We start from the raw sequence: 18,698 nt of genomic DNA on the forward strand, positions 1-18,698 counted from the left end.
TTGGATGCTAGGTCCGAGCCTATGCACTTTTGGGATATTCTGCCACTAGGGGGCGCCATAAATGCAAAAAGTCTTGTAATCGGCTGCATGGATTTGCAAGAAATTCAGTTTGCACGATCTAGGATGATGACTCTGTCGATACATAAGATTTGGTCATGATTGATGTGATTGATGTTGAAAGTGGGTGTGGCTTATTACAAAAAAATCTAAATTTCTAGACATTTCACATTCCAAACTTCAAAAATAACATCAAAATAGAAATATCAAAGTAAATCACCTGTACATCCTACAGAGCCAAATATTTTTCAGCTCATCCACTGAATTGTGACAAAAGTTTGCCTCCCTGCAACCTATGATCAATTCAGAAGTACATCACTCTATATTTTTCACAGTATGCAAAATCCATTAATGCATATATTTCCACAAGTCTTCATTGAAATACTCTTGGACATTCTTTGGATACTAGATATCACGTTTCATATGGTGTTCAGATTGGTCAAACGTTGCTATTTGTTTGGTTTCCTTGTTTGGTTTGGTATTGAATTCATATTAAGTGGAAAATTTCTTCCTCTTATTATTTTTCTCTGCTGAAAGTGTTTGTGCAGCAAAAAACGTAACATCTAGAAACACCAAAACTGGCAGATGGTCTGCAAATTCCACCCACTACTCAGGCACATATAATGACACTCACTGACCTCAAAGTGACGCTGTAATAATCAAGTTTATATTTTTGCAACCATCTTAAAAACAGCTCAAGTCATCTGCATCTGGTCTTCTGCTCTAAAATGTCAAATTTTGCAATTTGTTTCTCAGAAATTGAATCTGCAAATATTTTGACGAATGACTAATGCATGACTTATTTTAATCCAAGGTGTTCAGACTTCTAACAAATCACTTTCTGGCCAATATTGGAACTTGTACTCCATTGTCTCATGGGTCTTTGTCCATTTGTCCAACACTATTATTTGGTGAAAATTAAAGGTAGAGTCAGTCATTCTACAGAAAGATTGGTGATATTTGAAGTAAACACCCAAACAAATACACCCCTGCCTTCATGCTCCTTCAGAAGCTCCGCCCCTCAAACTCATGGATGCATATTACCAAGGAAACAACCAAAAGAGAAATATGGTGGAATCCAGAGCGATGCGTCAACTGTAGAGTCACTTCTGTTGTTCTCACACATTATCATGAGGAGAAAAAAAGATTTTGTCTCATGTGAGTACAACAGTCCATCCACACTCTCCGCCTCAAATCAACAGAACATGCATACAGCGGGATATTTGTGTGATTACACACACAACAGCTGGTTACTCAGATCACGCTTGTCTCTGATTCAGTGTGGATCGATACATTTAATAAAATGGAAACGTATCTGTTCTGTGAGAGAATACTTTCCATAAGAATTGACCGTGACCTCTCTCTCTCCAGTTTGTCAGCCCTCCCAAGATTCAGTGGGTGCTAGAGATGGGAGACTGTCATGTCCTCACACAGACAGCTACTCTGATGAGTTCTCCCTGACCTGCGCATGAGCATGAATGCCCCCCTGCTGTTGATTGGCCGGATTAATGTCGTGTGGCTTGCTCCGAGCCACTTTGTTCGTTTCCCATTTACAGAGCCAGTGCTGTGTATGAACACCAGATTTTTTTTCAGCGCACACACAGAACAGACAGCTAGTGGACCGTAAGGAGAAATTCGCTTTTTTGACAAAAAGTGTATTGGATTAGAATCTGTGTAGCAGATTCATTGGCAGTGCACTCCATAGCACGTTTGGTTTGACATTAGAATAATCATAACACATATTTATCTTATTCTTTAGAATCTTAAGATTGTGTATTTTCTTCAAAATAATACATGTTTGCATGACACTAAGAAGATGAGCACAGGCTTAGAGAACCTACACTATGATTTTCCCTCTGAGAAACAGACTGCTCTCCATGGCATTAGTGCCAAACTGAAACCTGCCCTATCGCTGTTACTGCCTGGTAGCTGCTAGGTATTATGGTCTATGTAAACCCACAGAATGGCAAATATAGGCTGCACCACCCTTAGAAAGATGGATGGCTGCAGGGGAGGGGAAACATGGGATAGTGGCTGCTGTGCAAGATACTTCCTAGACAAAATAAGTTATTTTATTATTGGTATAATTCCTCAAACCCTAAAATTTGCCGGAAATGCCTTTTCCTGCAATTACTGACCACTTCATAACACTTGACTCTGCAACATCTCTTTCACTTAGAGAGAGCTCTGTTGTGTCGTTCTTAGTTTCTCACCTGAGTCCCGGGAAACAATAATCTCATGTGCCGGCCCGTCCCCACCCTCGCCCCAGGACCGAATCTCCAACACAACGTAACCGTTGTCTTTTGGCAGCGGCAGGCTCACCGAACTCTTCCCCTTGTCCAGAACCTTCAATGCTGTCTGGCCCTCATGCTTGTACAGAACCTGCAATCAAGAAAACAGCAGGTTGATAGTTTAGTTCAAACCTCAACATTACAAGATAAACACATCAACATAAAAACATCCTACTCAGAATGTATAATGTTGTCATATGTTTTTTAATTAACATGACTTATGCTGTGTTATTACTTGTGTCCATTTTGAGGTGAAAGAACCATTGTCATCGTAGTTATCTTTTGATGATCATGTTGTTCTCATCCATAAACTGTTAAAAGGCTTATAAACATGAACTTTGATTTTGTTATACAATCTTTATCATGCTTATCATATCTCATACACAAAAGAGATTACAAGTATCATTATCTAACCTGATTGTCTGGAAACACTTGTGCTATAACTAAATGAGGGTAATTACTGTTTAGCCTTCAATGGTTCGACATAGAGCCCTCAAGTCAACTCAAAGAGTTCTTCATTCTGATTTACCAGGTTTTTAAATGTTCTGATCAGATGAGCATTTATACATTCATACATACAGTCAGCTGAAAACACTGTCAGCTCATAAGTTAAGTACAAAGCAAGTCAACTTTCAAGTCGATGTATACTAAAATGACACATCATTTCAATCATTTTTTTTCCTTTGATATTTTTTATTATACATAGCTGAGACCTGGTCCTTTGATGTATAGTATATACCTACAATAATAATGTATATACCTTCAATAATAATTGAAGGTGTAAGCGCCATGCAGGCCTTGCATCATCTTATTCCCTTTTATAAATATCTCGAGTGAAACATACCTAATTGTTACTCACTTACTGGGGGAATGAATAGAGGTCTACCACAAACAAACTTTTCTTGACATCCTTAAGAATTATTTATTAATTATGTATTTTTTTATTAAGAGTTAACAGTCATAAACTCTGCTAATCTGCTTCACCAGGACTATGTGGATGTGGTTTGACCAGATTTAACTGACAGTGTACAAACAACATATGCAAAAACCTCCATAGCTGTTGTCCGATTTAGTTTTTAGGGCCTTTAAGTCACCACTCTTGTAAACTACTACCTTAACTAAAGAACTCTTAGAGAATGGTGGTTGGTGTTGTTGTGCCAATGCACAACAACATGTGCAGAAAAACACACACTATTAGTTGGGCAGCACTTACTTTGTAGCCCAGTATAGCTGACTCATTATGCATGGCCTTCACATGGTCCCACCTCACCATTACCCATGAGCCATCAGTCTTCCATGACACATTGCCTGGAGGTCGATTGGGAGCTGAAATAGTAACACAGATGTGTTTAAAATATGATTTTAAAAATTGATAACAGAAGAAAAAGGGGAAAAAATTTGGACTGAGAATAATATGGGTAGAAGAGCAGCTCAACTACAAAAAGACAATGATATGACAAAAATTACAGAAAAAAGTAAGATTTAAGTCCCTACATTAGAGGTTGATGAAGATTATGTGTATTACAAATGATAAACATAAATTACATTTTTAACACGTTGCACCAAAATGAGAAGAAGGTGTTTAATTAAAGGTGTGTAAACTCCAACATCCAGACTCAAGCAATAAACTGACTAAATCTTCGTAACACATTTATGAGAGTTGTATTTTGACAGGTAAATGTGTCCATGCTGATGTGGCTGCAGGCAGAGGAGTGGATGATGCTCTGAAATAGAGCTCATGTCTAATCCTTCTGGTGAATAGGTTTACATCCCAGAAGCCCAGGAAGTGTTAAGTACATATTCTCCTTCCTGAGTACTGAGAGGACCCACTGGCTGCTACAGCTGAGAGGAATAATCTGTTTAAACCAGGAGGAGGGGTGGTGACGGCGACCACATGGTCATTTAACCTGGTTATGTTACTCATAGGATCATGAAGACAGGACATGCCCGAGGAGATGGCTCTGTGTCTGTGGATATGGAAGTTAAATAATGACGAAACTACTGCAAGTTGAGAACTGAGAGTGAAACTGATTTGTAAGTGCAAAGTAAGTTTAGAGAGCGACTGAGGACAGAATCATGAGTGTAGTAAGTGTTTTAAGCCTGTAAGAGGAATTGTTTTGCATCCTTCAAATATCAACATTAAGATTAAGTTCTGTTTTTTTCATGTTTACACTGATTTATTACTAACAAACAAGTGACTAACAGCAGGTCATGTTGCATTTTACTGCACCATACGTTTAATTAACTTCCCTGGTAGTACAAGAAGCTTATAGAAATAACTGATACAAAGCATTATTAGCTGAAACTGGGCCTCATACTCTAATAATGTGTTTCTATGGTTACCAAATGGTCATGTATAACTATATAGATCGCTTATTTAAAAAAAAAAAAAAGTTCATTTGGAAGCAGACTGGGGCCCATCTTTTTGGTCTTACTTGTTTGTTTGCGATCACACCAAGCTAAACAAACTGAACCAAATGGGCAAACACACATGAGTTCGTTTGAACCGCATTGGGCCATTAGGTGTGATGGCACCCCTAAAAGACTTATAATAACTAATATGACACATGGGCATCACCTGTTCTTTAAATTTGTCAAGTGTTGTCTTAAACTCTCAAATGTTCTAGCAAAACAGCTAATAAGAAACAATGAGAGCTGATTTCCAAATGAGGATTTTGTTGTCAAAACCTGTTCTGTGCTTTAGAATCTGTCCCTCGCAGGTTAGTTTGAAGCTTTCTGTGTGCATATGTGGGTGTGTGCGTGCTGCAGCCGTACGTGGTTTCCTGGTGGTGACAGTGGTGCGTGGTGAGGGTGGCCCAGTGCCAGCACTGTTGTAAGCCAGGACAGCGACATGGTATCGAGTGCTGGGTCGAAGTCCCGACACTCTGGCTGTTGTTTCCAGTCCTGCTGTTCGCACTCGGTCTGCTGCTGCTTCCCGTTCATGCTGCCGCCAGTACCGGATCTGAGGACACACATAATGCACATAACTATCGTATATTTGGACATTTACAACCAAACCCCCTGTACAAATATTCTTTTAATCTCTGTGTATGAAGTGAGAGAAAACAAACACTGAACATGAACTTTGCTATGACAGTATATTAAGATCAAACACTCCATATTCATCAAACTGCACTACATTTTTCTATTTGGAACTCATTCATCATTAAGTAAAAATTAAACCATCATATCAACTTTACCAATAGGCAATGCATGTCTCGTGCATGCTGATATCAGCCATCATGGCACTAATAAAGTGATTATGAGCTTGGGGATTAAAACAATCAAAGTTAATAAAATAAGCTTGAACTATGGCAGCTTGCATGTCTACGAACAGCTAACAAAATGATCAGAAGTTGTATGGCAGCAGCACGCAATATTTTTTTTATCCTGGTTTGTGGTTTAGCAAGATGCTGTTAAGGGAGAACATATAGTTTCTACATATGATTTAGCTGAACTGTATTTGCAATAGAAATAAAAATGCATGTAATACAAGAGCCACATTTGTAAATCAGATCAGTCTCTATATTACTTCATCAGGCTCCATAGCTCTTGAATTTTACTGCCTCACTTCATTTCTTTCTTGCAGTATCATGACAGTCTAGTTTTGACAGTTTGTCAGTTACAATCTGTTCTGTTGGACAAACATCCAGATGTGTATTTATGCAGTTCATCACCTCGTATCCTCTGAGGATGCCGTTGGCGCTAAGCTGTTGGACGGGCTCCCATGACACCTGGATCTCAAAGGCAGTCATCGCTGTGGCATTGATGTATGATGGTCCCACTGTTGGCTCTGTGAGGAGTCGGTGAGAGGTCAGAGGGTCTGAATATGAAACATACTTCATGATGTACACTGTACAATTTTTCTGACAGGGTTATTAAGTATTGGCAACATGGAGCCCTTTTTACTAGTGTTGACATGAATACATGTGTCTGTCAGGGACTTTATGAGTGAGCTAGTGCAAGCTACTTAGCGGTCCACTTTTGGTAATCAGAACTGGCAATGTGAGAAGAACCAAACACTGGGTTGAGGCGCCTGATGCTGACACTCATCAGTGCTCAATCTACTGAGTTGTGGTTGCCCTGTAGTGGTGAAATCAAATGTTGCAGGTGTAGTTTTTCACGTCACTTCCAAGCAGCTAGCTCCGAGTCTGAAAAGTGAAGCCAATGCGGAAGTGCCTTAAATCTGCATTCTTTCTAATGGCCTGCAGGGGGCGACTCCACTGGCTCCAAAAAGAGAAAGACTGTATAGAAGTCTATGAGTTCCTTGGACTGGTATTTTTTAATTTACCCCTTATTTAACCAGGAAGTCCCTTGAGATTGAAATCTCTTTTCCAAGGGAGACCTGGCCAAGACAGCACACCAGTTACAGTACACAGAAATAAAATACAACAGATGGAGTACATATTTCAAACACACAAGGAAGAGACTAAATCCAGCTCAAATAAGGCAGTTACAATTCTCAGTTACATTGACTTTTAACATGGCTTTAAATGTTTTCAAATATTATATATATTATGATTTATATTAACTTACCCTCCTCTGCAGAGTAGACCACAGCAATCTGACTGAATGGACCTTCTCCTCTGCGGTTATAAGCTTTGATCTTCACCTCAAAGGGACTGTACGGTGTCAGGCTGTCGTTGTAGTACACATACCGGGACGACTCCACGTGAGGAATGCGCACCACTGACCATGATGTGTCTTTCTTCCTAAATGCCAGGATGTAGCCAAAGCCGTCACCATTCTGGTACTCTCTGGCCATGGGCTGGAAGGTTCAGCAGAATATTAAGATGTGAGCCTCTACAAAACCCAGAGTCCAAACTGTTTGACACAACTTCTAAGTGTGTGTGTGTGAGGACTCAGAGCTGTCCCACTGTAACATCAGGAACTGCCTGAGGACTCGCTAACAGACTTTTTGAGCCTTTGAACTTTTCTCACAATCACAATCACAGACATAGCTCAAGGCCCCTATGTGAAGGATTTTAAAATTTCTGAATGTTTAGTGATAGAGAGTCTGCAGACATGCTAGCCAAGCACAGTGGTGCTTTGAGCTAAATACAATATGATATGCAGCAGTGGCCGGCAGGAATGTCAGTTTTGCTGGTATTTGCTGAAATTTTGACCTGATGGTGGCACTAGATGAAAGATCATGGGATCAAACTTTTACAATTCATCCTCTGAGGACCATGAATAAGAGTACCAAATGTCATTGCAATCCATCTAATAGTTGTCACAATATTTCAGTCTAGACCAAAATAATGGACCAAGCAACAGACAGGCAGAATAACATTGTCATCCCAACAGTCATGATGCTAACATGGCTAAAAAAAGACACTGTGATAGACTGTACACTTGTGTAAAAGCTCTACACATAAGGGCTTTAAGTAATTTAACATTAATAGCTTTGTAATGTTACAGATGTGAATGACAGAAGAAGTCTGGAACCACCACAACCCAAAAACTGAGAAAAAACCCATGAGAATGTGTCATCAACAAAACTCAGAGTAATCAAAAATTTGTTTAGGCAACAGACATTGGCTTTTTACTATGCTGCAGTCCTGTATACTGTGACCAAACAGAGCACACACACTGAGCCATTCACTCACCGTCCAGGTTATAATGAGCTCATTGCGGTCTCCTCCCCCTCCTCCAAGTCCACTGGGAGCCACTGTAGGAGCTGAGGGCCAAATATACAAACACAAGATAATACACACAGTACAAACCCATACATCACTTACATACTGTATATGACAGGTGGATAAATCCTTGGCACAAACACAATGTAACACGTTATGCTTTCAACACCTTCACCTACAAGCCAAATCCCTTTAGTTATGTTCATTCATGTCTGAGTCTGAAGGGATGTTCACATGTCTAATACCATGTTGGGTGTGGGGGGTGATAATGGGGACAATAAACAATGTTTTGTGTCTAGTTTATTGTGTATTTATGGAGTAAATTAGGCAGACTGACATGTATTAACAGAGTGGATTACATTTTAGTGATTATTATATGTGGACATCAAAACTGTAGGCCAATATTTGTCTCAATGTTGCTCATTGTAACAAGAACTTTACAACAACACACCTGTACCTGTATGTTATTATTGTGCTTTATATTGTTATATTATAGTATATATAGTTTGATTTCCTATATATACTTCATAGTATTATATTATTACTGTATTGTGTGTATATTACACATACTGCACATATACACAGTAATAAAATATATACATTTATACTAGCTGTACAGTAATTCACTCATCATGGCTGCCAGAGTTGCACTTCTTTTGCACAAACATTTGCACAATTCACTTCTATAGTCTAAGTTCCTGTCATGTATTTATTGTATATAGTTTTTTTTAATGTCACTTCTATAATTTCTGTATTCTCTTATTTTATTTATTTATTAAGAGTTCTATGTCTATTCTTTTTTTTTTTTTTACCTCTCGGTCCCGGTGCTACATGTGGATTTCTTGGGGATCAGTGAAGTCTTATCTTAATTGTATTTAAGTGCTATTTCCAGTGTTGCATTGTTCTCACAATAGTGATATTCATGAGTGATCGGTGTAATTCAGAATAAGCCTATAATACTCTCTGGTTTGACTAACTGTAAACTGTCAGTGAAACAAAACAATGGTTACTGGAAGCAGCTGCAGCCACTCCAACCATTAAGAGTGCCGGTGACCACTTTCAGGGAGTGTGTTTCTACTAGATACAACCTGCGGCTCCTCACCTGCTTGCTGTGTGCGGATGGTGTGTGAAGGCACGCTAGGCTCTCCACTGCCCAGGATGTTGCTGGCAATGACCTGGAATTCATAATCCATCCAAGGCATGAGTCCAATCACACGAGCCGACTCTGCATTCCCCTCAATGTTCACTGGGTCTGGTGTACAATGAAGAGAGATGTGTTTATTTACACACAAAGATATGCAAATCATCAATATCAATCTATGTTTTGTTTAATTATTCCATCATTTTAGTCTCTAAAATAGCAAAAATAATGACAAAATGTTCATAACAAATTTCCAGGACTCAAAGCAAAGATTTCAAAGTACGTATTTAGTCTGACAAGGTCTTCACATTTGAAAATACTGTAAAAATGCTTTACATGATTAAAAGATGACTGATTAATTTTTTATCGATGGACAGATTGTTTCAGTTCTATTCATACACACACCTGTCCTCATCTTCTTCCACTCTGATGAGAGTGAAGATCGGCCCATGATGACATATTTGCCGATGGGACTGTGGTTATCGTAGCCACGACTCCACCTGAGCTCCACTGACGTCTCAGCAACGTTCTTTACCAGTAAACCTCCGGGAGGTCCTGGGGGGCCTGAACACAACAACACAGAATTGTTACAGTTTGGCACATCATTTCTAAAAAAGATGGTAAAAACAGACGAATGCCTGCAATATTTTTCCAATTGCTGCTGAATCTGCCACATTAAAAACAGCTGGAATCAACAATATCTCATCTTCTTTGCTTTTACATTAACTTCTGTTTATAATCTTTCTCCCTGTATGTTGTACAATTGCATAAGTGTTTCCTTGTTGTGTCTGTTTTCATGTCACTGTTGAAACAGCTCTGATACATCTTACCTCGAACCACCAGTTTGGCTGAAGCTGAGGCACTGTCCACCACAGTCTGAGCTGTGCAGGTGTACATCCCTGCCTGACTCAGCTGAGCATTCACAATTAACAGATCACCAATGGTTTCTTTCTGGAGGGGCACAGACAGAGAGAGAGAGAAGAATAAGACACCATGACAGAGAAGGAGGGAAGTAAAATAAAGCAGGTTACACTGTAACACTGTAAAACAACACAAGGAAAATGTTTCCTTGTTTCCATAGAATGGTACCGTCATCCTAAACGTATTAACTTAAATACACTGTACAAAAGCATCAAACACTGCAGCCGGACTTTATAGTGCTGACAGTAATTAGCTTACTGGAACTCATTTTCAGCTTGACCCACAACCAGCTAATAGCAGCGTCTTATCACATCGACTTTCATTAAACATTCAGACATAAAGGAGCAGGAACATGAAATGGATAGTTAATCTCATTTAGCAGCTTATTTCTCTCTGGCCTTGTGCTTGGGTACCATGAAATATTTAACTTGCTGCCCTGAAATTAACTCATTATAGTTCAAAAATATCTTGCATATAGTATAGTTGTATGGTGCCTTTTGTTTTGCTGTGTAAGAAATAGCTGGGACCTCTGTTGTCTACTTTGGTAATGTCCCTACAACAGCATTTACATTTGGTACTAGAGCTCCAGCGAATACATACAGGTGAAGAATTATTACCATATTAATAAAGTAAAACCAGAGGTGAGAAGAGCAGACTCTACTGGTACATGACAACACCAGATCCTCCAGCTGAATTGAATCATCGGTGACTTAAACAGCTACTGTGCTGGAGCTCACCTCACTTAAACTACCAGCTCAGCAGTGATATACAGTATATTAGAAACGTCATGATCCAATAACTCTGCTGCAGATAGATTAGATTAGATAACCTTAGAAACAGTGCTGACATTGACCTTGTTTATTACTGAATCAAATTAAACAGTTTGAACCAGCATCAGACTGAATTGAGCTGAAAACAGCCAGAAGCCTTTGAGGATAAGTGATATTCATATTTTTTCAACACATTACACGTGCAGCAGACCCAAACCAACGATGAACTGATCTACTAACAAGTATTGTGTTTGAATCCAAAGCTTGATATATCTTATTCCTCTGTGCCATACACCTCCGTTGTTATCTAAAAACAATAAAAAATACATCAATGAGCCACACTGCTGCACTGGGTGACACGTTCCTTCATTACCATGAACTCACACTCTGTAGTTTATATTGACTCGGTCTCACACACACCGTCCTGCTGCCAGAAATTCACTAGAACATCAAAGTGGATGAATCTGCAGCTGAAAATAGTCCCCTACAAATGCACTATTTCCTCCTGTCTGAGTAATATTTGTTGAAAACTACAGTAGCCAACTGTTTTAAGAAACTAAAGTATATATCTGTGACCCGAGATTGAGAAGTCAGAGAGTATTGAGAGACAGACAGAAATATTGTTGGTTTTGGTCTTTTCATGGAATCTAGAAAACTATAGAATATTCTCATCCCTGTGTCACAGCATTATGAATGGTGATTTGATTGCTTAGCTTTAAAAAACAAACCACATTGTCAATGACAACAAACGTTCATACTGAATTGAACGAAACTATTCAAATCAGAAAAGGGATTTGTAATTGCCACCTCATTGGAAAACTGCTGAACTGCTTTCAAAGCAAACAGCAGAAGCAAAAAGAACTCCTTTTGCTTTAGTGGAAAGAGTAAAAGGTCAATGGACACATTTAATTGCAAAAATCCCCTCTGTGTTTATTCTCCTCAGTAAAGTCGGATAGAAAACCTTTGATCAAAATGACAGAAAGTCTGTATTTTGAGAATCATAAACACTAACAACACAAAGCTCAAGTGAACTCTGCTAATGGTCAACTGTCTTATTTGTTGTTTGATGTTCTGAAGTCTAGATGGAACTAATGAGAGTGAATCACAGCTTCAACTATCAGTGATCTCTGTCCCTCTCTTTTACCACAACAAAGGTCTACTTTATAATCACACCGCAGTGTTTCAGTGTGACAGGCTCTTCTATTCCTGCACATCAAAGTATCATCCTAACAACAATTTTCACAAAGCTATCCACCATGCATCCCAGGACTCACCCCCTCCACCCGGTGGTATGGCCCAGCAGGGTCCTCCAGGTCCAGCAGGACCCCGTTGAGGGCCCAGGTGAAGGTCAGGTCCATGGTGGGGTCGTGGGAGGCATGACACTGCAGCGTCACATTCTCACCCTGGTTGATGTCAGCATTGGAAGGAGCAAGAGTGATCTTCGTGGCATCTGTGTGGTTCAGACACATGACTAGTTGAAATCAAAGCTAGTAGCAGGGGTGAGGATTTTCTTGGCTTGATAAAATGTCTTAAAATATAGAAAGAGAGAAGAAAGGCATCTAAAATTAAGAGAAAGTCCAGTTTATATGAAAATGAAAGTTGTTTTTATTAGTGTAACAACAGATGAGAAGATCTGATATTAGGAATTAGAAAATAATCTCATTTAAAACATATATTACGCCTTCTTAATCTTTACCCACTGAGAAACAATTTGTGCTGATGTAGCCCGACTGATACTGGATTTCTGAGGCTAATACTGATATGATATTTGAGAGTTTATATAATCTGACAGTAATATATCAGCCCACTGTCATTTTTTTTACAGACCACATAACATAAACAAACATTTCAAGATTCGAGATTTAGTTTATTGTCATTTCTTGTGTATTTGCATACACAAAAAAACGAGATGCTGTTCCTCCCACAGCAGTGCAACAACAACAGTAAGGATAAAGATATACTGTATCTAAAAATTCCCTTCAAAAAATTGATAAAAACATTTCAATTCCAAGAGAAAAAAACAAAAAAAGAACAAGCAGTTAGCAGAATAGTGCATTAAAGTGCATTTAGAGAGAAAAGTACATGTGTCAGTTTGATGTAGACAGCTCTTGCATGTCAACGACTGACCAGCACTGATGGGGGAGTTATATAATCCCATTTTGCTGTCCAGAGAACATTTGGCAACATGATTGTTGGAACTGCCAGTTTGTATGGGTTAACAGTCAGCCTAGCTTGCACTCCTCTGCACTTGCTCCGCTTCCACGTCCTGTTGCACAGCTTTTGATGTTTCCTCTCCAGCGCAGCTCTAGGCAGGGCCATGGTCTCCTTTGGGTCCACTGGTTGTAGCAGACCAAGCGCACTCAGCTGATTAAGCTCCCAGCCAGTATTTCTTGTAGCAAAAGTCTCTGATGCTTTGCAGTGAACATGTTTCAAAACTACCTCAAACATATAGTATATTTGGCATTTTAATATTGCATGTGTGTGTGTGTGTGTGTGTGTACCTCTGACAGACAGGTGTCCGGTGCTGTTGGCTTTGCCCAGATAGTTCTCAGCAAAGCAGGTGTATTTCCCTTCATCTGCCCTGCTGATGTTGTGGATCCACAAGATTCCATCTGGAGTTACTGTCACCCTGAGAAAACACCAAACATCCGGAGGGTCAAGAGAGCCTGCAGCTGACTGACTACAGTGCCTCTACCAGGTCAGTGCATGTCAGGAGTTGGGGAAATTAATGGAAATAACTCTCAGGTAATACATGATATAACATCACAAACTATGACTTTAAATATAATCAGCGATGACAGATTCTTGACAAGAGAAGAACATTATGGGCATCACAAATGCAATATTTGTTGTAGCTTTACTGTCTTGAATTGTGTTGTACTGTATTGGTGTTCCTGTTATTGCGTCCACGCTCTGTGTGTGGGTGCTCATGTATGCGGTGTAGCAATGGAAGTTATGATGCACACTTTCGAGGTAAATGTCCCCTGCATGTTTTAACCTTCAATCATTCATTCCAGCTGCATCCTGCTTCACATTAATCCAGCTCCACACACTCACCCTGGAAGGTAATGTTATACATTCACTTTCCCACCCACATATATCCAGTTCGTGTGCTGATTGCAGCCACAGGCACACTGCTCTAACCTTCACACTGCTGCTGTACTAATAACCACTTTAGCTAAAACTATGCCTTAAAAAGTTCAGTTTTTTTCCCACATAAGTCTGAGTTTTACAGATTTAACCATTATCATTGCTATCCTCACAAACAATCCCAACCCAAGTTCCACTTATCAGCTTATCCCGGAGCTTTCAGCTATATCACACAAGCTTCATCAGATGGATTTGATGACAAACTCAACTCTATTATGATTTCATCCTTATCACTTTAAAGAATGATCTTTGATGCTTAACTTTTCAGCAAAGACAGACGAGAAGTCCCAAAACTCCATCCGCTAATGAGGACCGTATGATACAGTTGAATCAGGGAAAAGGCTAGTAAGATCTTGAGTTGGAATTGTTGTGTCAACCTACTATTTGCAAAAATAAGAATATACTTTGATGTTTATCATTTGTCATATCATTAGTTATGATTAGGGATGCACGATGATGGATTTTTTGCCAATATGCCGATATTTCCCAACTCGTTTTGGCCAACTGCCAATGCCAATATATGCACATGTGTTTTTCCACCTGGCTGAGGAGACATTTACAAATGCCATCATAGATTGTACTAAGTGTGATCAAGAAAGACAATATATAAAGGAAGAACTTAGGAAGACTGGCGTTCAGGAGCTCAGCATTAAAACTTTAATGATGAACCTGCTAAGTGGGAGGAGCAGTAGTTTTCTTTGAGTTTATTTGACAGACAGGATTAATGTGTAGGATTTAATATCTGGTCCACATGCTGAAGTAGAAGGTGGCGGTAATGCACCTAATACGCTGGTTTCCAACCACTGTTACAATCCAAAAAGAAGTTTTTTCAAACAGAGTGGTACATCCTGTCAGCTAAGGTGTTTCCTATCTGTGCAGCTGAACACAGCAGCTCCTCCACAGACTGTTTCCCCCCTTCCCCTTTCCCTCTCTCTTTCTCTCTCTCAACCCAACCGGTCAAAGCAGATGGCCGCCCACCAAGAGCCGGGGTCTGCTTGAGGTTTCTACCCGTTAAAGGGGAGTTTTTCCTTACCGCTGTCGCCAAGTGCTTGCTCATGGGGGAATTGTTGGGTCTCTGTAAATTAAAGAGTACGGTCTTGACCTGCTCTATGTGAAAAGTGCCTTGAGATGTCTTTTGTTGTGATATGGCACTATATAAATAAAAATTGATTGATTGATTGATTGATTTCACCCTGATGGTTCTGGTGCTTCCTCCGCAGGCTCCACTGCTTCTTCCTACTTTAACCTGAATAACAAACTGGGGCTCCGTGCTCTGGTTGGATCTACACAGAGAGCCGGGGCCAGAGGGAAGCACAGCTAGCCTGCTAGTAGCACTGCACTCTGGTGCAGCGCTTCAAAAATCAGAGTTTTTCATACAAATGACTCATATTCATTCATAGATCAGTGCAGACTGACAGATTTACTGACTTTCCTGCTTTAACCACAATAAACTGTATTTTTTGATGATGATTAAAATGTATCTACTGGATAGAGAATGTTAAATTAAAAACATTCATTTATATTTGAAGCATGCATTTACTCCAAGTTTTTAGTTGGCTCTTGATGGTAAAATCACCAGATTGGCAGCTGAGTGACTTTGTGCCAGAAACAGCTGTGGGTTGTGAGACATCTTTTCTCAAAGCAACGTCTAAGACCCAGTTTCCACCAAAATACCAACAACTTGCTTGGTGCTGCTTCATTTGACTGAACCTCCCACCTACGCGCTGTGTGCACTGTGCTTGGTTTTCTAAACCAAAAAGAAATCCTAATTGTTATATTCATATGTAAATACAAACTATGAGCAATTAATGTTTGGTGTTATAACTGACTTTGTGACTCTCTGCAGCATACACTTAAGAGAGACTGGGGGGAGTGACAAAAAGAAACTTAACCCGCAATTTAGGAGACAAGAATCAGAGCCTTCAGACTGATGCTGGGGTAGAGCTGGGGCTGATTAATACTATATGAGACTAAACACAGTATAATAATGCAACACACTGCATATTGATTTCTCCTTTCTTTGTCACCCATGTGTAGGAAACTCGAGTTTTCTACCTGAATTTGCTTCCAGGCTTTGCTCCATTTATGCACACATGGTGCTTCACGGTGCAGTGGAAAGTTAGAATGCAGCTTTGTGTTTCACTTTCAGCTTCACTGACAAATAATTGGCTTAGATAACTGGTCTAAACAGAGGTTCATTTTAAACCTGTCTATTTACCTGGCCACTTGTGTTTTGCTTGCCCTGTTGGACTCTTGTTAAGCTGTGTCCCTACATCTCAGCAAAATATTGGTGAATAAATTATCAGAACCATTTTGATGCAGGTAGAGGATGACTTTAAAAAATGAGAAACTGAATGAAACTGAAATTAAGCTAGGCTCCCAAATGTCATTAAACAGAGCTAATTACTGCAAATCTCATGTTCACTCATAACTGAAATGTAACAATAAGAATTACTTACACAGCTACTCGTCTTAGCTCTGTGGTTTTAACACCCACTTGGCTGTTTTAGCACTGAATGAGTGATGTGTTTGGGTGAAAGGAGGATGGCATGAAGCGACTGTTAGTCAGACGCTGCCAATCACACAAACTGATTATGTAAACTAAAGGAGTGGGCGAGTAAAAAGGATGACATGTAGTAGAAGGTCTCCTGACCCCTCTAGCAGACAAATCACATGTGGATCAACGTTAAGATGAGGTGGACGAAGGACTGAAAAACCTTTGAATGGAAGACTTGCACTGTAACTCTCATTACATATTATACAGTATGTATTCTCTCCTCTCCAGTGTGTGTTTATCCTAAACTTTGATGTTTTTCTTCATCTGAGAATCAATATGACAAAAACACAAACGCCCAGGTTACAGACTCTTCATGCATCTAGGACAGAATCTGATGAAATCAACAGTAATAAATTCTGCCATACATATATGGCAATGTGGGAAGTTGTGTTTGATCTCAACTCCAAGTAATGAATCTTTCAACAGCTGACATGAGGTAAAAGTTGGTGTGTTTTTTTAATGAGCTGCTTCTCACTATCTCTCTGGTTGTGCAGAAACTTACTCGTGGTTCTGAATGCTGACGTCTTTGTTGTTACCTCGCTCAAAACTAATGCAAAAGTGGAAAGTTACAATTTTTAATGTTTGCCTGGAGCTGAGTGAGCCAGAGGCAATGATTAACCTACTGGGAGATTTGTAAAGTGTATACTGGTAAGTAAATTATAGACATTGATAACAATTTAATGTGTAATTCAATCAAAAACATTCTCATCATAGTGTAATATTGTGATGAACACAGTTGACCTTGGCATAACGGCCTCAAGTCAGAATAAGAAGCATAGCCCTCTTATTCACCATGATCTGCACACATACAGTATGATCATATATTTCTGTGACAACTATTTGTTCCCACTTGTATGAAAGAAAAAAGCTGTGAACTGTATGATGAAATGCTTCCCACTTATCCTGTTCAGGATCTGGAGGCTCTCCCAGCTCACACTGGATGAGAAGGAAGCGTACACATTGGACAGATCTATCTGACAACCATTTAGTCACATTCACACCCATGAGTAATAGTCATTAAGCTGCCATTATGGTTCATCAGAAGTGCTTGTCAGATGGTTGAACAGTTTCTGGGACCTCCACTCCCCCCACACCTTTCCCTTCCCAAGTCTGACATCCAACATCCAACATTCACACCTCCTTCACACAGTGATTGGCCAGCTGTGCTGATGTGAGAAAGTAAGCAGGGTTGGAACTTCTCTCTCAAGCTCTCTTTTGTCATTCTTTACATAACTATTTCTGTCACTTTCTAAGTGTACAACACTGTGGATACCTTCCAAGGGAGACCGTCTGAAAATATAAATCGTTATCCCCATATTAAACGATTATCACTTCTCCTCCCTCTCTATGACTGACAGCTTTTCACTTTGCCTTCAAGTGTGACTGGTCAGAAAAGCTATTAACACTTGCCTCACTGTGGTCTGACAAAACGTGGTACCACCTAATTTTTTTTTAAGCATAACCCAGCCTTCAGAGTGACCAGATTACCTACTCTGCATATGACTCGACTGTGAGAGGAAACAGGAGGAAACCCACCAGGCACAGAGCAAACATGCAAACTTCATACAGAAAAGCCACAAGACCCCAAGTTGGCTGGTGATGAGAGAATATCAATTAGAGAGAAATGTATTTCATGCATACATAGAAATATGTTTTTTCATGCTTTTGGACCACAGAAGTGGTGTATTAAAGCTATTAGATTCTTTGTGTGAAACTATTGAGAAATGTCTCAAGCCGACCAGTCATTTTTAATGGTTTTCTGCAATATAAAGCTGGATTATACAAAACACCAAAGCTACAAACACATGGAACATTATTATTATGGCTATATACATATTTTATATATGATTTACAACAGATAATAACAATTTGGAACCATCCAAAGGAAAGCTCTGATGCAAGCTTTACAAATGTTCTTAATACAGAGCTATTCTGCTCTCAGAATATCTGAATTGTTTAATAATTTGAATGTGTGTTAGTTTTATCATCCTCATTTTTTTCTTGCTACATTGTTGAGTAAGATCACTGTAATACTATACAGTATTGTGCCCTGTTGTGTGTATCAAAATCCCTGACAGAGAACAGTTACAATGCATAGCAAGTAATGGCCTCAGGCTAAAGTTATACACTGTACAACAATCTGTATCTGCTAAAAACTAACTATCCATAATT

At 39.5% G+C, this 18,698-nt stretch overlaps 1 protein-coding gene across 1 annotated transcript in view; it reads right to left on the reverse strand.

Moving 5' to 3' along the window:
• cntn2 (contactin 2) overlaps positions 1-18,698 on the reverse strand; it is a 37,246-nt gene that overhangs the window by 5,339 nt on the left and 13,209 nt on the right. Inside the window, exons 11-21 of the mRNA XM_044349198.1 lie at positions 13,321-13,448; positions 12,094-12,269; positions 9,959-10,079; positions 9,534-9,692; positions 9,090-9,239; positions 7,958-8,028; positions 6,885-7,116; positions 6,026-6,141; positions 5,124-5,310; positions 3,562-3,674; positions 2,271-2,439 (exon numbers count right to left, since the gene is read on the reverse strand). Of these exons, the coding sequence (XP_044205133.1) occupies positions 2,271-2,439; positions 3,562-3,674; positions 5,124-5,310; positions 6,026-6,141; positions 6,885-7,116; positions 7,958-8,028; positions 9,090-9,239; positions 9,534-9,692; positions 9,959-10,079; positions 12,094-12,269; positions 13,321-13,448 (1,622 nt within the window). The remainder of the gene's footprint in view (positions 1-2,270; positions 2,440-3,561; positions 3,675-5,123; positions 5,311-6,025; positions 6,142-6,884; positions 7,117-7,957; positions 8,029-9,089; positions 9,240-9,533; positions 9,693-9,958; positions 10,080-12,093; positions 12,270-13,320; positions 13,449-18,698) is intronic.

Source organism: Thunnus albacares, chromosome 4 (genome assembly GCF_914725855.1).
Source record: "Thunnus albacares chromosome 4, fThuAlb1.1, whole genome shotgun sequence".
Taxonomy (NCBI): domain Eukaryota; kingdom Metazoa; phylum Chordata; class Actinopteri; order Scombriformes; family Scombridae; genus Thunnus; species Thunnus albacares.